Raw genomic sequence first — 23,178 nt, forward strand, 5'->3', positions numbered from 1 at the left:
TACATAAGAAAGAAGACATAAGGTGTGATATGGATGAGTACTTTTGGCCAAATGCAGAAAACAAAGATTAATCACATTAAAAACACAAGATGGCGCCAGCGCCTTAAAGACGTCAGATATCATTCCATATGTTCAGACTTTCATTCAATATTTTCAAGGTTCATTCAATATATTCACACACACACACACACACACACACACACCATAATGATATCTTTTCAGTCATTTTAACTATCAGTGAATCTAATAACAAACACTGCATGATACATGTTTCAAATCACCTTAGAAGTGCTGAAAGTAGCGTGCTACAGTATACTGTAAAAAACAGATTACGCTGTTTTCACATAAGGCAATACGCTTGCATTATCCAACCTTTACAGAATCTATCATTTCCATAATATGTATCATATATGTAATCAAGTTGTGATCAATGAAGACATCTCCAATCACTTATGCAAGAAATAAATGTTTACTGTACTGTACTGTATTTTACAGTATTGCAACATATAGGTTTGTCTAAATGTAACAAATACTATAACAATAATTATGGATGGTAATCATGTAGCGTATTCACAGCATTCTATTGAACAAACTGTAATCATTGCAGTGGTCCTCTGTGGCTCTGTTTGTTACAGTACTAAGCTACTTGCACTAAGGTTGCCTTAGCGTGGTGAATCTGAATCAGGCACAAGAAACAATAATACATACATGTATAATAAGCAAATGTTTCAGTGATGATCAATTAGGAACAATGAGCATAGTGATAGTAAAAGTTATTTTAACAATAGAGAAGAAAATTGTATCCAAAGTTATGCATGTACTTTGTATGAACTTAATCTATGTCAATGCGCAACATGTCTTTCTACATGTTTTTGTTGTACTCTGTCAATGTCAGATGTTATATGAAAAAAGGTCCTTTTTGATTATCTGCTATGTTTTTGTACTGGGAGTGGTGAAATATTACCACAGAGTTTTGTCAATAGTACCATAGCAACAGAAAAAAAAATGTCAATTAGTAATAGTTTAGTTTAGAAAAATAAAGCCATATTGCAACACTTCTGGTTCATATCTGTGACATCTACTTTTAATTAGCATAAGCCATGCCAAGAAAAATGCCAAGTTACTTCACAGACAACACTAAAAAAAATAATAAAAAAAGTTTAAGGTCATTGTGTTACGTTTTTTTATTGGAAGACAAATGTGTTCACTAACTAAGGAAAACAATGAGTACAGTATTAAAACTCTGATCAGGATGTTGTTTGTTTGCGGGGGATTCCCCTGTGTATAGAAGGGTAATGCCAAAACAGCTGAGATCACTGGTGTGGGGGCAGGGTTGATTGACGTTAGCCTCTGGGGTTTGATCCTACCTGTGACAAACCATCAGACTCCTCACCTGGATAAAAAGAGGCCAGTGAAGCAGAATGACTCACACACAGCAGGTGTTGATCCTTATTGTGACTAACTAAACCCTGGGTGATCAAACCACACTCTCTATTTGTATTTCATGTTATATACTAAGGGATGGGGATTTCCAAAGGTGTCTCTTACTCTTACTTTTAGCTACATGTTTGCTGATCTAGTGCTGCTTTTCGCCTCGCATTTCAAGCCTTGTTTTTTCATTTGTACACACTTACACATAGGTGTTATTTACACTGGGGACGCTGGGGACATGTCCCCATTACTTTCTGAAAGCATTTGTTAAAAATGTTCTGAAAATACCTTGCACTGAAAACATGTAAACTGACAAATGAAAATGCTTTGAGAAAAGTAACTTAAACTAAAAAAAGCCAGCAGCTGATTACTGCATTGTATTCCGTTATAATTTTACATTTATGAATTGTCACCTGCCAGCTGACTTTTTTGTATTGTTTCCTTTTCCACTATAAATTGGAGCAGAGATTGTCCCCAGAATGCAGGAAATTAAGTGTTTAATGCTCCAATTTTCTGGGATAGGACCCCAGACCTCCAACTCATATATTTCAGAATTTCCTATTTCTTCCTATTAATGTTAAAAATCTTCTCGTCTTGTTCTCGTGCATCGTCACGTCTCGTGATCCAAGTATCATCACACCCCTAATCTGAGCCCTAATGTCCCCACCACCCAACACAAAGTGATGCTACTGCACTTACATCTGAAACACTAGCTGAGAAACATTAGAATTTACTACACGCACTGAGATTAAAATATTGAGGAGGAGCACTTTAGGGAGCTTTACCAGTGACTATTGTGTGTGTTCAGCAGACTATGGCACCTCATTCCCTGTAATGACCTCAGGCCACAAAGATCAGTGAATGGTTTGGGCATACTGCTCTGTAATACTGAGCAACAGTAAGTGCATCAATGGTGAACTGTCAAAAAATCTGTCCTGGGCCTGATGGCTTAAGACCATATGGACCCTGAGGTCCCCATGCTGAGGGGGTTTGAATGCATGACACATGCAATACCAACATATGCCTCTTTAAACCTTTTTTGTGAGTCCTCAATGAATAACAAATGCCCAAACATGAATTACAGAAATGTATATTGATTATTTAATAGCTGTTACGAGTCCACTGGTTACATAGACACCCCACAAACTCCATCACACGGACGAAGCAAATGACAAGGACTGCCTGAGAAACTAAGATTTTTCTAAACTAAACCAGGCTACCTTATTTCTGATTTCCAAGTGATGTAAATATACATGCAGTTAATGGCGCAGTTGCTTATTATTGCTTACAAACATGACAACAGACATAGAATAGATGCCATTGCAAACATGAAACGCAACCTCCTTGTGTGTTGTATATTAGTGCAAATGTCTGTGTGCCCCAAGGGAAGTTACAACATTACAACATTCCCATATGGTTAATGATTTATGAGTTTATATCAGTTTATCAAACATGGTTGTTTTCAATCTCATATCTTATCAGTACTTTCCTGTTATATTCAGATTATGTGAGCGCGCGCGCGCGCGTGTGTGTGTGTGTGTGTGTGTGTGATGTGGTCTATCACCTCGGTGTGGTGGAGCTATAAACACATGGGGGGGAGGGTCATACTTGCTGGCTTCTACCTCGGGCCTGTTCTCTGCACCCTCCCCTCTTCCACCTCCATCCGTCCGGTTGATAAGAGCATTGTGGTGGTCAGTTAAAGTCAGCCACACAAAGCCAAGACATTGCCGGATATGGGGTGCCATCAAAATAAAAGACAAAGTAATCACATCTGAGAGGAAACCTTTTTTTAAAAATTACTTTGAACTGTCGATTTAAAACAAAGACATGCCGTTTGCAGTTAACAGCAAAGGGATAATGTACATTATATGTGTAAAATGGTTTGATCAAATAAGCAATAATGTTTTCCATGAGCACCCATAAACATTTTAAGCTTTTTAATTGTTAATATTTGCTGTAACATGGACAATATTTGCGAAGAAGATAAGTCAGACTTTTGATGGGTGAAAATCTCTCATGGGAGAAGTCTGCCCTTGAGGCTTTCTACTTGGTTAGGTTTAGGCACCAAAACTAGCTTTCTGTGGCAGAAAGCCATTAAAGCAAACTTGTGTGTGAGAAAACAACCTTTTCTGTAGTAGTTTAACATATGTCTCTTTACGTCTAGGCTATTTTCATTATCTCCACAGCCGTATATGTTTACAACAAGTTTATTTTGAAAGTCAGGACAGGAAGACATCGTTCCCGCGCTGTCAAACTTGACGCTGGCATCTTCACGTTAGGTGCCGAAACACCACGAACAGCGGACCACTGTCCGTCCTGCTCCTGTAGGGAGACAACAGAGCCACTCACTTAGGACAAGACTAATAGCAACTAGTTAGGGACCGGTTTCAGAGAAGATTTCCCCTGGGAAAAGGGAAAACTGGATATAGAGGGCAGACAAACCGTCAAATAAAATGTTTACAAATGAGGTCGCGATCTTAAACAGCCGTGTTCCACACGACATTGCCGGGCGCTAAATTACTGCTGAAGGAGTCGGTCAAGTGCGGTGAACTTTGGGCTTATTATTTGGTTCTTGTTTTATAGTTTGCAACTTTCTCAGGGTACCTTCATTTGGCATTATCACGAGAGGATGTTATTTGCCCGGTCGGTGGTGAACATGTTGGCAGCAACTAATGTACTGAAGCATTTCTGCGGGATCCCCGCTCTGCTGATAGTTACTTAGACATTGCTGGAGAGGCGGCGGCGCTTCGGTAAAGTGCACTTTCAAGGTTAGCTACTATTTAGGCAACGACTTTGATGTTAAGTAAACGAGACGCGCGCTCTCGTGGGTAACTCCCGCTAGAGATAACGAGGCTGAGTAACTGTCAACGGCGTAAAACTGTAAAACATCAAGGAGAAAGCTCACGGGCTCGCTTATGAGCGAAGACAACTCACCGACATTCATGGAGAGTTAGACTGTAACGCTGTTGTAGCGTTCTTGCTGGGGAATAGTTTACTGCAGTCTTAGTTTTACCGCATAAACTAGCAATACTGCGAGTCACAGACATCGCATTACACCGTCGAGACTGAACCACGACGGACGAAGAGTTCAGCCGGACCAGGACCATGGCCTCCACCTCACGGGACAGCTGCCTCTGGTTGCTCTGGAGACGAACCTTCCTCGCGCTGTCCGTGTGTGCGCTTGGGGCGCGTGGAGTGGAGGATGACGGCACCTTCAACGCAGAGGTAACGCAGCAGCAGCGCTAATATTACTGATAAGAAAGAGCGAAATAATGCTCGTTATATACTAGCTGCGGTGAAACCAGAAGCAGCAGAGGTTAGAGACGACGTGACGATATTTACAAAAACAGTTTTAGCACTGCACCCTTCAGACTAGAAGACACGGTGTCAAGCAGCGGTTTGCTTCCACAAAAAGCTGGGATTCACTATTACATCAGAAAGAGTACAATTTGACATGCTCGTTGCTCAAGGCAAATAGATTCAAATATCCATATAACCGTGCTATTCAAATGGTATTTCTCTGGTAAGCAATGTAATGTAACACTTCTTTATATAGGCTAGCCCATAGTTCTTTAATTCTTTGTATATAGTTTATATAGCCTATGCTTATTCAATGGTTATTTTTGTGTGCCTAATGGTAATGGTTTCAAACAGGACCCAGCCAATTAGAATCGATGCAGGACTACCCAGTGCACAGCATCTGGTTTATGTTGCAAATATTAATTACATTATTATTATAATATCCCTTACCACACTCTTATGTCCCAGTCCTGAATGGTCAGATAAACACAAAAGCAAAGATATTGTTCCCCATGGGCGCTTGCACTGATTGTCACTGTTTAGTGAATTATTTGGGATCTGACTGATTCTTTCAGTAACCTCCAGCAAGATATCCAGTGGGGTCTGTCATCATGTGGCTAGTTAGGCTATTGTTCGTAATGCTCCTAAGGTCTTTAGACCCCTAAGTGTAAGGTTGGAACGTGAGCGAGCTTGTCTTGCTTGCTTGTTAAACCTATCCAGCAGTCATCCAGCACACTTGTTTGTTTTGAGAGGCAATTTAAGGGATAAGAGCGGATTTTAACATATAAGAAGGTGATTAGTGGTGCAGCACGTGTTGTTTGACAAGACAGACAGACAGAGATTCCACCAGGTCATTAGAGGTGAGCTTGCATTACCAAACTCAGTGACCAGGGGGTCTGGGTGTCAGTCAGGTTACAATATATTCTGATGGGGTATTAGCATAGCTGTGGTGTGTGTGTGTGTGTGTGTGTGCGTGCACGCTAATGTGTTACTAAGACAAGAGATGGCAGGTTTACACAATCTGTGGACCATAGGTGTGGACTGATGAGAAATTCCTAAGCACTTGTTACTAAATGTGTTTATGTGTGTGTGTGTTAGTTGAAATAGTTTAACAATTGTGTTACCCATGTTTGTGTGCTCTTACAAGTGGAGGCTTGTATCTGTTAGATTTAAGCACAACTACAAGTGTTACTCGAGGTAGGGGTAGGGCTGTGCAATAAAACAATAATGATGATTATTGCAATATAATGTTCCTCAATAACAGTATAACAAATGTTCAATAAATGTTTGATTTAATTCATTTTAATCACAAAAAATAGGGAATTTGTCTACTAAGGTATTTATTTTGTTGACAAAAAATGACTTTAAAAAGATTTTAGAGTGTTGTACTTCAGATTTGTTAAGTGATCCAGTTTTTGGCATCAAGTGTTTGTCATGTTTTTCGCTTAGGAGCCTTTAAACGTGAATAAATTATGATTTTAAATTTATCATGATAATTATTGATATTGATTGAACCAAAAACTTTTATCCTGATAACATTTGTGGCCATATCGCCCAGCCCTAACTTGAGGCCTTAAAGAAGTCATGCTGTTTGCTGTTTGTTTCCTTAAGGGTCTGTGAACCTCCACAGTCTGCACACTAATCTTTGTGATAGGGTAGACTCTGCTTTTATGAAGTCACTGATGACCATACTTTGTCTCTGTGGCTGATGAATGCTTCTCTGTAGAACAAGAGCTATACTAGAGTTTATATAACTTTTAATGTGTGAGCAGACAAAAGGCTGGAATATATACAGTATAAAATAAAGGACAGGTAAGTGAGGAGGACTTGATAATCAACATATATAATTACACAACATGTACTTTGTCTGGTTTGTTCCAAAGCGTGTAACTCTAAAGCAAACCCAGATTATGTTGGATTGTGTTGATACAACATTATACACCTACTCTGCCATTTATTCACATACTGAAGTACATCATCTAAACTTCAATGCGCACAGAGATGAACAGAGAAAGTTGACAGCAGCAGTCAGTCTCAGCTGTGCGGCATGTGATGGCTGAATGTGACAGCTGTTCTCTAACTGAGACACACACCCACACACACAGTGCACATGCATGCTGGGCCTGGAACTCCAAGACATCTTAGGAAGTACAATAGACCCTCTTGTCTGAAGAGAGAGAGCTCTGAGAGGGAATGTGTGAATTGGAGAGAAAGAGGATGACAGAGCACAGAAAGCAACATGAACATGATGAGACAGAATGAAAAAAGCGTGCAGCAGCAGAAACATATTGCAGCACATAACTTGACAAATTTCCTTCTTCTTCTTGTACTTGTGTCCATGTAATCTGCAGCGTGCTGTCTCTACACATTCCAACCCCCCCCACCCCCGCTCCCCTGTGATTGGCTATCTCCATGTCCACCATGGAGCAATCTCTGAGCGTGCATTAGGGTGATTGTTCATTTATTTATGTATGTTTAGGGGGGATTTCCTTTGTTTTGCAAAATTGTGTGTGTTTATAGGTCCTTGGATGCTTTATATGTCTGTCCATATTTGTAGATTGTTGTGTTGCATGCGGAAAAGGCATGTCTATTTGTCTCTCTAACTGTGTGTGTGCTTCAGAAAATCTTCAAATTGAACAAATGAAATTCTCTTCCTCCCGTCTGTCTGGGTGTCTTTCCTTTCTCACTACTCCATTTACTTATCCGTCGTCTTGGTAGGACGTTGGAGGGGTTAGAGATGGCAGAGGACCAAGCCTCGGAATAAATGCTCTGTTAGTATCTTGGCTGACATTGTGGTGGACACACACGCTCTCTCTCTCTTTTTCTCTCACACACACACACACACACACACTCCTGGCAGGTTTTACAACTCCTTGTATATTGCTGGGTCTGGTTTTGGCAGGTAAGCTCAAGGACTCTTTGAAAGACCATTTAATACACGAGGCCTAGTGTGCACGCGCACCCACACACTCACACGCACAAGCACTCCCCTATTTCTCCTGTTGTCTCAGACTTGCTTTGTACTGAGCTGATGAGGGAAGGTGAGCAGCCAGACTGAAGTGCTTTACTGTTCTGGACGATGGGGTTGAGGGGCGGCAGAAGTTCAGATGCCGCCATACATCTTCCCAACAGCACTGCAGCCCTGCCCTTGTGGTCGACTGCAGCCTGTTGTAAATATTTGCTGGGAAGGGACCGAGACAACATCAGATGCTGGATATACACAAAGACACACACATCAACAGACATGAAGGCATTTCCCTTTTTCCTTTCTGTTGCAGCAGTGACCACCATGTGGAGATGCTGATCACAGAGGAGCGGGGAGGATGTGGATGAAATACGAAAAGACGCATTCTGGAGATTACGCAATAAAAACTGAAGCTATTAGCTAGTAGCTTGGGCTTTTCTTTAAATAGCCTCTCATTGGAATTCTAATGGGAATTGCAATTTTACTCGACAGTTTCTCCCACAGTGTCTGCTGTGGTTGGATGACTGTCAGTGGGTGCATTACAGCAAGTGCTTTGTTTTCATCTTCATTCACCGTGAAACATGAACAGCATTAGCTGACGTGAAACAACAATCAATACAGCTCATTGCTAATAAGCTCATGAAAGATTTTCTGCCTTTTGTGGACATGCTCTTTGTCATTCAGGAAATTCAGTTATTTTCTTCAACCCTCTAACCCTCAATCTAGTGGAATCTAACAGAACACAATTATCATTTTTCGTTTTGTTCCACTGTTGAATGCACATGCAGCTGTTGTGATGAAGTCAAAGCATTCGGTAAGGTGCGCTCTGAATACTTGACACTGAACAATTGGCCTTTTACTAAAACCCTCCCCAACCAGCGACGGTCCAGTCATAGCTTAGCAACTGGAACTGTGTTGTTGGTGGTGTTTTCCTATTTACAGTGTAACAGTGAAAACATGAAGTTACTTGAGATGAAAATAATGTTTTGTGAACCCTGCCACCTCCCTAAACTGTGTTTGTGAGCTTGTGTGTGTGTGTGTGTGTGTGTGTGAGAGAGAGATTCAGATCGTGTTTCAGGAAGTGCATGTTTGTGAGTGTGTGTGTATAGTTGTGTGTCAGCTTGTTTGAAGCTTCCTTATCTAAAGGCAGAGGTGGGTCAGTGTCATGTCCAGTTCAGCATTCTCTACTGTCCCTTTTTTTTACACTGGACCAAACAATGCTGGCATGCTATCTAAAATCGCACTCTGGGGCACTAGAAGCAAAAGAGGCGTGATGTGTAACACAACAGCGTCGTGACAAAATATATACGCATCAGGCAGCAAAATTGCTTTCTAAACAATAATAATGATGTTTGAACTGAGTGTTGAGGTGCTTTTGCTAGCCGTGCACACACTACTCTGCAAATGCAAGCAAAGTTGATGTACGTCGGACAACAAGATGCGAACAATGGTGGATTTGTGCAAGATCAGAAATATGTTGAAGGAGACACGTCCAGACTCCAGTACACATATTCAATGAGCTGATACAACCAGTACATCCATTGCCAGAAAGAGAAAGGTGAAACACAGAAAGGGAATAATGGCAAATGTATATATATATATAGGTAAATGTACCTATAAATGAAAATCTTAAATTAAATCTAATAAAGTAAAAATAAATCTGCTTAATGTGCAAGACTGACTCCCAACGTAGTGCAGTTCCTCATATTGCTGAGAAAGGTAACTAGGTGGAGTGGTATAATACAACATAATACATTATCATGTAATGTATGTTGTGTATATAATGTATATGATAATAACTACAGGAACTACTAAATATTAATAGTGCTACTAGTATGAAATGTAAAAAAAGGGGAAATTATCATATATGTAGCCGGTAGGAAGTGTATAATGTAATAGTTCTGAATTGTATAATAATAATAATAATAATAATATACAGTCATGATAGTCATAAAGTGTTTGAACATTGTTTATGGTGGAGTGTGTCTGCCTCCAGACTCTTCTAGTCTGACCTTGGCTCGGGGCGGAGGAGGTAGAGCGGGTTTGCCGTTAATCGGAAGGTCGGCGGTTCAATCCCTGACTAGGGGGAGTCAGGGATTGCGTGTCGAAGTGTCCTTGGGCAAGATACTGAACCCCGAATTGCCCCTGGCGGCTGTTCCACCAGTGTATGAATGAGTGTGAATGTTAGTTTCTGTTTGAGCACTTAGGCTCAGTGTATGAATGTGAGTGACTGGTGAATGCAGATGTAGTGTAAAAAGCGCTTTGAGTGGTCGAAAAGACTAGAAAGGCGCTATACAAGTACAGAGCATTTACATTTACCTACGAGCGGGCCTTCCTTACCAGCTTGTTTAGTCTGCATGCCAGCATCACCAGCTTCGATGCCACCTCCACAATACACTACGAAAAAATACAACCACCGGCTACCATAGACTCATCTTCAGTAGCTTGTTGCACACGCTGAATGATCTCAGCTTCCTCAAGAACACCAGCCTGCTTTGGCCCCTCCTGTAGAGGGTGTCTGTGTTGTGTGTCCGGTCTAGTTTTGTCGTTGATTTGGACACCGAGGTACCTGTATGTGTCCACCACCTCTACGTCCTCTACCTGAATGGGAACAAGTGCTTTTGGGCTGTGGCAGGAATTGTTGAGGAAATTTGAGGTATACTGCGTGAAGATGATATGTGATTCCTCAGGTGCTGCTGATCACCACCTCAGAGACGCTGCCGTCCCAGCTGACATACTGTAGCTGGATATGGTGTCAGGATGCAATTGCATTGCTAAGAGCATTTTGTCTAGCAGTCAGGGGTGGATGGTGTTGAAAGCACTGGAGAAGTCAAAGAACAGGACATCCTCCACTCTAATGCGTCCTTGGTATGCAAATTGCAGAGGATCCATGAAGTCAGTTACCATGGTTCTTTAGCTCTGTAATCATTAAGAGCACTGGAACTTCCTTTCTTCATCACTGGGGCCACGCAGAAGGTCTTTTGTATCCCAGGTGCCTTCTTTAAACTCAGGGAGAGGTTGAAAGTCGTTGTAAAACACCTTTTCATCACATGAGTACCCTAAGGTTGATCTCATCTGGTCCACTTGCTTTGTTTGACCTGAGCCTGAAGAGCTCCTCACTTGGTGTGTGGTGATGGCTGGGAGGGGGGTTGATGGGATGTTAACCAGTGGGGGTTAGGGTTGAGGTGATGTGTCATCCATTGTTGGGGACTCAGGGGAGTGGCACGCTGGAGGTGGGGGAGGTGTGGATGTTGGCATTCTTCTTAGTTATGTGGGGTTTGTTTTTTGGGAAGGGACCTTTTTTTAGTCGGTACAAGACTTTATAAAAATGGATGTAGTCTGTAATAAAGGGGAGACAATCTCAATGTCCTCGTCATGGTCCTAAAGGTAAAGGTCCCAGTTTATGACATGGAGACACTCCTGCAGGGAATCAACAGCGTCCTTAGACCTAACCTTTACAGTCCTTCTTATGTCTTCACAACAGGCTTGTGAGTGGATACCAGGTGAGCTACTGTAGGTTGTGGTTTGAAGGTTGATGCTCCTCAGGCCCATCGCTCCAAAGCCTGAGGGCTCAAACACTTTAGATTTTCACCCGAGACCTCCTGATGTCCAGTGGATAGACTATAAAGACATGAGGTCTCAGGTGTAGAGTACCAAAGAGATTTGCCTCACGGCACTCTACCTTTAAGTTACTTGTGTTTCCCTACGAATGTTTGAATTTGAATAAATGCTCAGCTTTAAATTTGAACCTTCATTCAATTAAAAAAATATATTTTTATAAATATGTTTTCTAACTGGAAGAGGAATCAAACAAGAACAAACCTAACAAAAACAAAAACCTTTATTATTTTGGTGCATTTTTTGGCAAATGAGGTCACTGAAGGACATACTGCTGCCAGAGGAGCTTAATACACTTTTGATATGATTTAAAACCTTAACCTTCAGAGAGAGAGAGGAGGCGCTGCTTCAACAAAGGCCACGTATTTAATGGGAGACAGTTGTCATCTACTACCTTAATTGATCACAAAGGATGAGATGCCATCAGGATGTGTCAGACTCAGCTCAGTACATTGACAGTGATTGATCGATCGAGCATTATGCGTTCACTTCACGATAATTAATCACAGCAGCAGTGTAAGGACTGGTCTAGTGGTGGAGGAAGGACACATGCAGACAAATTATTGTTTTCCGCCAGCTGGCAATGTTGGCGGCAAAGTGCTCGGGTTGAAGTTACACTGAGGTTTGATATCACCAACTGGGATGGTATTTTTAATGTCAGGAGTTCTGTGTTGATATCAGTTCGTCTCATCAGTGGGTAAATTCAACAAGGAGCACAGGTCTCTACAATTACTTTTGACCTTTTCATTACATCCAGTCGTACTGCAGTTGTGCAGGTTCAGCACACTCAGGCAGAGGGTTAACAGAGTAAATCAAGGACGGCCTGTGAGACCCTTTTTAATTTGTTTTCCTTGGACTGTGGGGACATTTTGTTTGTGTAGGACACACGTACAGCAAATAAACCCTTTATCTGGGTGGGGGTTTACCACCTCCGCTAACCAATTTGGTGGGCAGTAGATGAATGTGACCAGAGCTCTTATATATTAGTACACAGTATTTCATATTTAAAAGATGTGTGCATTGTGTGTGTGTGTGGGTGAGAGAGACAGATTGAAAAAGGTGAGTTTGTTCTTATGGTTTTAAAGGCGTGGATAAGTAAATACAGATTATCAAGTAGTATTTTACATTGTGAAAGAAGGGCGTAAACTTGAGACCTGCACACACAGACGCTCACACAGCTATGTGCATGAGCACACATGCACACTCAGGCGCACACCCTTTTTACATTACCCACACCACCATGCGTGTCCATGTCTAGGCGTATTTAGTATCTCGGACTACCCAGTATGTAAGTGGTTGCCTGGGAATGATGGTGTGCGTGCGTGTGAGATTAGGTTTCTGCATAACAGGTGGGACAGACTTTGCGTCATCTGTGATTGGGTCAAGTATCACGTTTTCTCCCTCAAGTCTGTCATTAACCCCCACCCCATCCCTCCCAGTCGGATACAGAAGGCCTCATGGTGTTCTCAGTCAGGACTGAAACTGCCTTCTCCATTTTATTTACAAAACATTAAATGCAACCCAATGCACAATAGAATACATTGTACCAAAAAATGCAAGAAAGCAAAGCAAAGGATTAAAGGCTTTTTGTGAACATGGGGTGGTGATGACGCAGTGGCTAAGACGCTTGCCTTTGGTGTGAGAGACCCGGGTTTGAATCCACTGTGAGACACCAATGTGTCCCTGAGCAAGACACTTAACCCCTTGTTGCACCAGAGGTGTGCGACTTCTGACACATATTGTAAGTCGCTTTGGATAAAAGCGTCAGCTAAATGAATAAATGCAATGCTTATATATTCTGTATTAGGGTATATCTTATTTAGTTGTTGCTGTCAACTTTCATTATGTAAACCTACAATAGATGATACTTCTTTATTAGTAACAGTTTCCTTTATGTTTTTCTTCCTGGTGTCTCCAGTCATGGCTGAGGATGTATGGTTACCTGCCCCAGGCCAGCAGACAGATGTCCACCATGCGATCAGCTCAGATCCTGTCCAGTGCCATCAGCGACATGCAGCGGTTCTATAGCCTGGAGGTCACCGGACAGATGGACCCTCAGACCATCAGGTCAGCAGGGCTTAACTATGATGTTTTTGCACACTAAGACTTACTCACACTCACAAAAAACAATCCTGACACATTTTACGTTACACGTTAGTTAAATTATTACTTTTATGTTTTGCAAAGTCCCTGGAATGTTTTAAGATTATGATTTGGCCTAGAATTTTAGGCTTAGCTGGTCAAGTCCTCAGTGGTATAAAAGAGTTAGTAGTGTTTCCCCTTCCTCAGTAACTGCCTTTGAGCACATTCTCCTCAGTTGCTTGAGAGGAACTGCTCAGTAGCCTGGCTGTACTAGGGAGCTCACAGGTACACTTACATATACATCAAGAAGAGAAAGTAGGGATTTAAAGGTATTTCGCTCTTTCATCTCCTCTCTTGGGTGCTCCCTCCTTTCAACACACACATACGCACACACATGCACACACTCACACACACACATATCTCTGGCCCACTCCTGACTTCTTTCAACTCCTTTAGCGCCATGAAGAGACCCCGTTGCGGTGTGCCTGACAAGTTTGGAGGCCAGATCAAAACCAACGTGCGGCGAAAGCGCTATGCCCTCACCGGACATAAATGGAACAAGAGCCACCTCACTTACAGGTAACAAAAACAACATTCTCTTTGTAAAGAAAACCTAACCTGCCTCAGCCGCACTTTACGTGCCAAAGTTTTTCTTTGTTGGCTACTGAAAGCTGCCTATGAATCCACAAAGGGGTATGTTTTACTTGAAAGTCATATGGGACACAAGCCTTTATGCGATTTTTTTCCCTCTTCCCCTCTTTGTTCCCATAGTATCCAGAACTACACTCCCAAGATTGGAGAGTATAACTCATACGAAGCCATCCGACGGGCATTTAAAGTCTGGGAGGGGGTGACCCCATTGACCTTTGACGAAATCCCCTACCAGGAGATCAAATATGGACGCCGCAAGGAGCCCGACATCATGATCTTCTTTGCTTCAGGATTTCATGGAGACAGCTCTCCTTTTGATGGGGAGGGAGGCTTCCTAGCTCATGCCTACTTCCCTGGACCTGGAATGGGTGGGGACACACACTTTGACTCGGATGAACCATGGACCATAGGAAACCAGAACGTACAAGGTAAAGTTTCTGTCAGTATAATTTGTAATGTCTATTGAATTGTGGATTTTAGGGAGAGTGGTAATTTCCTTTAGCGACAGCCAATTGCTGTAGAGAAAAATAATTAGAAAGCATAAAAAGGACAGGGAAAGAAAATGATGTTCCAAGCATACTAATCTACAACAAACACCTTTCTAGGGCTTTAAAAATAATCATCTTATATGGATTTGTTTGGGTGTTTTGCTGAACAAGTTGAGTTGGTGTGTAGTTTGTGTTATGTGTGTGCAGCCACACAGACAGATTGCTGTGTTATGAAGCTTTTCCTTGACATCATGGATGGTGTAGGGAAGTCATTTGTTAACTTTCAGGTAGAAATTTAGGATTGAGGGGTTACGACAGGGGTCGGCAAATAAGTCTGGCATCTGGCCAAATTTTTTTTCAAGCCGCTACATGGCGGGCCAGAGCATAGTTTAATTATTTCAAACCCTTGGATATTCATGTGCACGTTTAGCTCAGTCGGACTCTAGTTGGGGGAGTTGTGTGATCGATCCCAACATTTTGCATACTTTTTCCCCCTCCCTTGTTAAACAAATTGATTAGCGTATAAGGACACTTTTGCGCATGCTCACAATAAAGCATGTGCTGCAGTGTGTGTGTGTGTGTGCGTCCCTTCATTTGATCCACATTCATAAACCTTATTTTTATTTCCCTGAGGAAATTCAGAGGAATCCAATCACACGTTTACTGACAGCTTTTTCAGAGGTGTGTCAAGCAGGCCAGAGACTCTTTCAAATGTCCTTCAGAAATTTCCAAAATAAAAGCTCTCAATAAACTCAACATGAAGCATTGCTGCAAAAAAACATTCTCACGGTTTTATTTTGCACAATCACGTAAGAGGAAGCGATTATGTGAGTAATTGTTGCTGTCATGACAGATCTATTTCAGCACCTGCCACTATCAATTTATTTATTTTGAATTTTTCTGCTATCAAAGCAATCTGACTGGGCCGCGGGCCGCTTATTGCCGACCACTGGGTTACGAGGTCCTTTCTGTGACTGTTCAGCTGATGAGCAGTTTGCACCACTAAAGTTGTGTTGCGTAGGTTGTAATGGATCTATATAATTGATAGCAAACAGCTGTCCCCATCACACCTAACTAGAGTTGGCATGGTAACTACATCATCTCTCGTTTGTCAGCTACTCCATTCACCTCTGTAAAAGATCAAAGCTGACACTTGGTGTTGTCACAAAATCTTTGCCCCAACTGCACCACCTTATAGTCCTCAAACGTGCCCCCAATTATGTTGCTAAGAACGTGTACTGACATACACTAATCCATGAACTCTGTGATCTATGCACCATGCTAAACTCATTGCCTAAACATACCCTCATCCCTCAATCATTCATGCTTAACCTTTACACTTTCCTCAAGATGAACCCTAAACCCAATTACAACTCTTAATACCAATGTATAGTACTAAACTAATCATATTCAAAAGTGAGGATTAAGAAAATATCTTCATTTTTATGAATTTTGAGAATGAGTCTTCAGAGTTCCTCTTCTTGCTGTGCCTCCATTAACCCTGCTGACTAGAGAGGGATTTTTTTTTATTACAATGGGCTTTCCTGCCTGGTTATCTACGTACACAAAGCAGACACAGACAGCTAAACTTTGTGTGTGCGCGTGTACAACCATATGTGTGTGTCTGTATCTGTGTGATCAGCTGTGTGTGGGATGTGTCGCCGGACAGATCACAGAGACGGTGGAATGCCACAGTAAGTGGGAGTGTGTTCCACTCGGGGAGATCTGTAGACTGCTGCCTTTGTTGCACCACGCTACTTACACAACTTAAAAGCAGAGGACAAACAAATTACAATCTTGTCTCACTTTAATTAGACTCTTGTCCAGTTAGTTGAACTTTTCACAGATCACAGTCTTCATGTAACATGTTTACTGCCTTCCAATTGCGCAATTGGTGAAACGTAGCCCCTGCCCTTTGTGAAATTTGAATTTTGTATTTTTTTCCAGCTGCAAACGAATCTCAGTTGGCTGTTGGAGTGATAGTGCTCAGTCATTTAGATCTGACACAACAACAATGTTGCTTGAATGCTAAACATTCTATGGTTCTTCCCTCTCAAATAGAAAGATTTGCCTCTTTTCTCTGTTTTATTTCATTGTTAATATAATACATATCTTTAGGTTTACACTGTTGAGGATATTCCTCCAGACTACAACTGTTCATGCTGGTGCAAACAAAAAAAATTAGATTGTACGTTAATCTCACATGAATCAGTAGAAATGTATAAACTAAGAGGTGAGACGTGAAGCAGCCTCAGTTAGTCCAAGTGTCCTTGAACACAAAGCAGAATCAGTTCTGACCTCCTTTTGGATGGGGTCAAACAAAAGCTGTCTTTAGCTAAGGGATCAATAGTTACACATAAAAAATGTATATGATGGCTGAACGTTTTGGCCCGATATTGCATTTACGATTCGATTTGCGATTTTTTTTTTAAGTTTAGCATAAGTTCAGTATTCACTGCAAGTCTATTTTTAACGGAAGCCGTGTCAAGCAGCACAGAGCAGATGATCCGGGCAGGAAGTCAGACACAGAACGGCATAGAGAATCCGGTCGATTTTCAAAATAAAACACCCTGCGCACACTCCCGATCGTATATCAACAATAAACACAGTTAAAAGAGACAAAAAATAAACAATTTAACTATGTAACCTACTTAACCATAGAAGAAGCACAAAAAGCAAGGTTAACTGAACAAATTAACAAAATCTGAACAGGTCAGCAAAATCAGGCAGGCAAAAAACTCTTATTCTGAAATGCTTTATGTGGATGTAGCCGAGCGGAGCAAAACAGGCTCACAGAGAGCTGTTACCGGTAGTTGAAGCACACAGAATGACAAATTAACAACACGTCAACAACGTAGGGCAGGCTAAACACTCCACTGCTGAAACACATCATTGTGAGTTGATGCCGGACAAAACCGCGGCACAGCCGCTGTCTGTTTCGATTCACCTGATGCCATTATCTCAAATTTCCCTCTAGTTTTGTTTGTTGTTGTAAAATGTACACGCCCTGTGCCCGCTCTGATTGGTGATAGGACCTTACCAGGTGTATGGTGCTTGTGATTAGTTAGCAAGTCTGTCACACAAGGATGACAACAGAATGAATCTGTAACTGCCATGACTTTTTAAAAGGTTTTAAAAGGGGTCAGATGTATAATTAACCTACATTTTAATCGCGTTCTTTCAAATCGTAGTTTCAATTCAAAAACGATTAATTGTTCAGCCTTAATTGACGATAAAAAAACAAATGCATTTCTTTCCCTTTCCTTGACCTCAGTTATGTTATCGGGCTAAACATGTTTGGTGTGAAACCTTGTGACACACAGTGTGATTAATCAGCCTTTTTTGCACAGCTGCTCTTACGAAAACAGCACTTACGCTTTATCCAAATAACTTGCTGACATGCACACTCAAACACACCTTAAACAGATGAAATGCTGTAGGCCACTATCGGTAAATGGTCAGAAGCTTTTGTGGTCTGATGAGGCTAATGTGAGTAAGTCACTGGCAAAAGTCAGTGCAAACTTGGAGAGTGCCTCCTGGTTGTCAGGGTGCTGTTTTAGTGTGCTTTTTCTTCACCGGGGAGTCCCCCTCACTGCTGATGAACGAGGTGAGAGACATGGTAAACAAGTGAACAAAGAGAGAGAAGAGTTGAAGTAGGACTTAAATGACAAATGTGTGTGTGTGTGTGTGTGTGTGTGCATGGTAGTCTAAATTAGCAATAGATGGACTGACTGAACTTCTAACTTTGCCAAGACTTTTGAAGTTTACGCTTGCTTTCCTCTGTCGAACTGAATGGTTGTCACAGTTACCTCACAATGGCCTCTTTATCTGCTCTCAGTGCTCTGCCTGTCTCTCTCCCTCTTGCCTTTTTTCATCCTCAGCTATCTCTAGCACTCTAGTCTTACCCTCTGCCATTTTCTCTCTTTAAGTGTAAGTTGCAGCTAAGTAAGCCATGAGGACATTCATGTGACTCTGGAATTACAGATTGTAGGGAAGAGGAACTGAGTGTGTCCTTGTGTGTGTGTTTGTATGCTTTGCAAAGAGGAAATGAGGAGACACACAAGGAAAGGCATCCAGAGTATCCGTTCTTCCCTTGCATGCACAGCAGTGACATCACCAAGCCTCAGTCCCCCAAAAGCATGATGTCAGTGGCACAAATCTAGCCTATCAGCATGGGCCATCAGGCCAGACAAAATTGCTAGCAAGTTCAAAGTTCACAGAGAGCAGGGCGAGGCAACAAAGAGGTATTGACTGAGGGGAAGCACCCACATGTGTGCTGGCTTCACTTCAGAGATGAACTTGTGGAATATGTTGGTCAATTCTAAGCCAGGTTTTCTCTGGTCTTACTTTTCCAAAGACATCTGTAAGAAGCCCCTTTATGTAGAGAGGAAGTTGATGAAGCGGTCAGTGTGTCACAGCTGCGTGATGTTGTCCATATGTAATTGTTGTGTCGCAGCGACAGCGGACAGCATCCCTTAATTAGTTAGAAATGTAAGAAATGACTGCTGATAGATATCAACAGTCATTAGCCTGCCTGTGTGTGATTTTTCTGTGATCTGTACAGATTTCTTTTGACATATCATATCATACATTGACTGCATGGATTTATTAAGACATTCTGTTCTCTGTGGCCTGCAGCATATGCAGTCCTTGTGTGTGTGTTTCATAAGACACCCATGTATGAATGCAGAGGGACATGTGTATTCTGTCTTTGTCCTTCTACACAAACACAAAGAGTTCCTTTCTAGAAATGAAGTGCATATTGTTTGACTTTCCTCCCTCCCTTAACTTGTGTCTTTGCTCAATCATTTCTATTCAGGTAATGACCTCTTCCTGGTAGCAGTCCATGAGCTGGGCCACGCCCTGGGTTTAGAGCACTCCAACAATCCCCTGGCCATCATGGCTCCGTTTTACCAATGGATGGAGACTGAGGACTTCCAGTTGCCTGATGATGATCGGCGGGGCATACAGCAGATCTATGGTACGATGTTTTTTGGATGATGGCCAGTATGTGTCCAGTATGTGTAATCCTCAGCATGTTAAATCATGAGGACATGAAGTAGTGATTTGAAATTTTTTATTTTTTAATTGAATTTTTTCTGCATTTTCTGTCAAAGAATGCAACTTTCTTTACTTAACTTAACTTAACTTAAAAAAAAAAAATCTTTTATCATGAGAAGATCAATAACGCGTTTGTATCCATTTGTTAATTATGAGGCCGCGGCTGGGAGATTGTTAGCTTAGCATAAAGACTGGGAGCAGGAAAGCTCACTAATTAACACGTTATATCTCGTTTGTTTAATCAGTACAGTAGTGGTTTACGGGCCAGACTATTTCTTGGCCGGGAACAGTAACCTGAAATTGTATTGTCACTTTAGAGTTGCCAGAGATTCAGACATATAACGTGTTAATTAGTGAGTTTTAGAGGAGATTCTTTTTAACCTTTGAGTAGAGCAATGCTTCCGGTTTTGTCATGTTTCCATTCTTAATGCTAAGCTAAGCTAACCATCTCCTTGCTGTATCTGTCTGTATTAAACATAGTGTAGATAACACTGATATCAATCTTCTCATCTATTTTTTTGGCCAAGAAAGCAAATAAGCATATTTTCAGAAATGTTCTATGCTTGTCAGGTTTTTCAAATTGTCTATCATCAAAATAAGCAGCTTTGAGTCTTCATTTCGTTCATTTGAATTAGGCAGTTGTAAGCTTGACGTTTTGTGGGATCTTCTCTCTCCTCAGGCAGCCAGTCCTATATTTTTTCATCATGCATAACAGGTTTAAACCCACCGTGTTCATTTCTCGCTGAAGGTCAACCGGACAGCGTCCCCACTCAGGCCCTGCCCACAGTGACACCCCGTCGCCCGGAGCCCAGGCCGCCTCAGACACCTCCTCGGCACCCTGACCGTCCTAGGACCACTGAAAGACCAGATCACTATGGACCCAATATCTGTGAGGGGAACTTTGACACGGTCGCTATGCTCCGAGGAGAGATGTTTGTTTTCAAGGTAAATAGTTCCTGCTTCAGGATATTTATTAACTTCAGCCACCAGCTGCTAGCTTGGTTTAATTTATGAGCATGAAACATTAGAAGAGATATGTTTATCTTCACAATGGTTTATTACTTGTCCTTGCTTGGAAATTCAGTAGGCTACCAGCAGAGGAGCTGCCCTGGCAAGTTAACTGTGTCAATAAATGAGTTATTCTTTTCTGTATAATCAGTTTGAGACAAAAGGCGTGTACACTGCCAACAAGGGGTCTGTTTTCAATCAGGTCCTTGTGGATTGTAAACCAACAGGGCCAGTGTTTTTTATGAGTCGCAACACTGTTAAAAGGGTGGGGTGCGGTCAGGTGTTTGCCTTAAAGAGCCTCTGGACCCACACAAAACATTCATAAAGGCTGAAGCAGCACTAAGCTATTAGCTTGGATTTTACCTTCAAGAGATACGTCGCAGAAAACTGTCTGCCCGTACTGGACATTTTGCTGTTGGCTGCAGTTGCTGTCAGCTGGGTTTTATTATTTAGTAAATATTTAAGGGTTTTCTTATATAATGCAACTCAGTCCTGTTTTCATTTATTATAAAACTGTGTTTTCGCCTATCGCGGAGGTAATGGTTCCTTGTCAGTGTCGATGATGTAAGGAATGTATGTGGTTACTCTCAAAGTTGAATTAATTGAAATTTCAGCACCAAATAGGACTCAAGTTTCTTCCTGTGTATTTTCTCCTCTTCAGGATTTGTTCAGTGAGGCTCTATCCTAATGCAGCTCTACAAAGATAAGTAATGATGTGTTTCGGTGGGAGAGGTCACAGGAGGTGTCCAGTGCTGGCAGTGCTGAACACTGAAGAGGTTTGCGGATATTAGATAGGGCTGAACAGAGAACACCCAGGCTTTACTTTAAAGGAGCCTTCACTTTCACAAATGTTGTTGTGACATCTGCAATGTTGGCATTTAACAGTGAACCCCACCAGTAGGGATTCAAACAGCTGAAGATATCCAACAGTTTCAAACTATCAAACACGTCTAACCGGAGCCCAGTAAAGCTTTTTGACAAGCCTGTGTCAAGGGTGAAATATAGAACAACATAGAGCTGAAAACATAACTGATGAAGTAATTCTGCAAAACTGATTATGACAATCGTTTTAATAGATTTCTGGGTGGGATTTTTTGTTTTCTATGTTTTCATAGAGTAGAACATGACAGAGCCCTGTCCCTCCAAACACACAAAGATCTCGGACTGTTTGTTTGATACTTAAAAGCAGTAGCAGGCATACAGCTGCCTTGACATGTGCTGCACATGGTCAAACAATTATATCTGTGCTCTTGGGTTTCATCTCAGCCAGTAATGTCTGTGTTCTTAGGTTTCATCCGCTGTCATAAAGCTAGTCTGGATAGCATTAATCAGTGTCCAAAATTAACTTTTTCCATGTCTACCAGTGGTTCTTAAACTAATACAAATGACCTGATCAGACTGAGGGCAGGCCAGAAGCAATTCCTGTACTTTTAGTGATTAGTACAATTTTGTGGAAACAATTATAATACAGTATCATGTAATGTCTGAAAAGTTATATAAGGAACACCTACTTAGTGCCAAATAGTAAAATGTATAATTTGTGGCTAAATCAAAGGCTTGTAGTTTTGATATGTAATTATCATTAACCTACATGTTTTTTGCATCTGCTTCATAGCAGCTGAGCCCAAAAGTTAATTATATTCACTGCTTTGTTTCTTCATTTTTAGCAATGCCAGTGGTGTGGCTCTATGGATAGAAATGTCGTTCTGTCCACCGCTTCGATCCAGACTGAAATATCTATTAGATGTTTGGCCATAACATGTTGTTCAGCCATTCATGGCCCCCAGAGGATGAAACGTAATAAATTCCCCTGACTTTTCCTCTAGTTCCACCAGCACGCAGCTGTACTTGCTTGTACTTGGACAACAGCTGGTTACTTGTGTGCTTAATTGTAATACTATATGTATGTACTAATTGTAATTAGCAAATGTTAGCATGCTAACACACTAAACTAAGTTAGAGAACATGGTAAACATTAAACGTGCTAAACTTTGGCATGTTAATGTTGAGCATACTGATGTTAGCATTAAGTTCAAATTACAGATGACCTGTAGAATTTGCTGGCTATGTATCCCATGTACAGAAACATTAAAGATGGTCTAATTTTAGACTTTTTAAACACCATGCATAGAGGAGAGAAACAAGACAAAGGCTGGACATGCTGCAGCATTGTGACTTCCTTTGCCCTTTTCTTTCACTTCTTGATAGTCTCATGGACAGAGAGTGTGTCAGAAAGCACGAAGATTGACAAGTCACATAAGCACTTCAGATATTGCAGTCTCCAGATGTTATCAGCTAGCATCGACTGCTATTATTGTCAGTTAGCACTTGGTTTGGGATTCATTTTAGACTACTGTTTCTTTTTCAAACTGTCCACATGTCAATTTGTAAGTGACGCCTCCACTGTTCAGAAATTGTAGTTATCTATGGTCACCTTTCTTCTCTACAAGCAGAATGACTTACTTTATGTGCTGTGTGAGTGGGAGTCATCTGTAGCACATGAGTACCACTCTATCTATCTTCTTCACAGTGTCTTGTCCATTAAAAAAAGTAAGGGGATGTTATTCTGCTGGG

The 23,178-nt window shown here is 41.4% G+C and overlaps 1 protein-coding gene and 1 long non-coding RNA gene across 2 annotated transcripts in view; one reads left to right on the forward strand and one right to left on the reverse strand.

Moving 5' to 3' along the window:
• Positions 1–3,622: 3,622 nt before the first annotated feature.
• Positions 3,623–4,458, reverse strand: LOC119889873. The gene is made up of 2 exons (XR_005442168.1): positions 4,366–4,458; positions 3,623–3,753 (listed from the first exon to the last, which is right to left on the reverse strand). It is a non-coding gene; the product is annotated as an uncharacterized LOC119889873 (long non-coding RNA).
• The window catches only part of mmp15b (matrix metallopeptidase 15b), a 33,061-nt gene continuing 13,633 nt past the window's right edge, over positions 3,751–23,178 (forward strand). The window contains exons 1-6 of the mRNA XM_038700771.1: positions 3,751–4,656; positions 13,233–13,381; positions 13,853–13,975; positions 14,168–14,475; positions 19,355–19,516; positions 20,345–20,541. Coding sequence (XP_038556699.1) covers positions 4,537–4,656; positions 13,233–13,381; positions 13,853–13,975; positions 14,168–14,475; positions 19,355–19,516; positions 20,345–20,541 — 1,059 coding nt within the window. The 5' untranslated portion in view covers positions 3,751–4,536. The remainder of the gene's footprint in view (positions 4,657–13,232; positions 13,382–13,852; positions 13,976–14,167; positions 14,476–19,354; positions 19,517–20,344; positions 20,542–23,178) is intronic.

Source organism: Micropterus salmoides, unplaced genomic scaffold, assembly GCF_014851395.1.
Source record: "Micropterus salmoides isolate LMB-PRFRI ecotype aquatic unplaced genomic scaffold, ASM1485139v1 Ms_hic_scaffold_6, whole genome shotgun sequence".
Classification (NCBI taxonomy): Eukaryota; Metazoa; Chordata; class Actinopteri; order Centrarchiformes; family Centrarchidae; genus Micropterus; species Micropterus salmoides.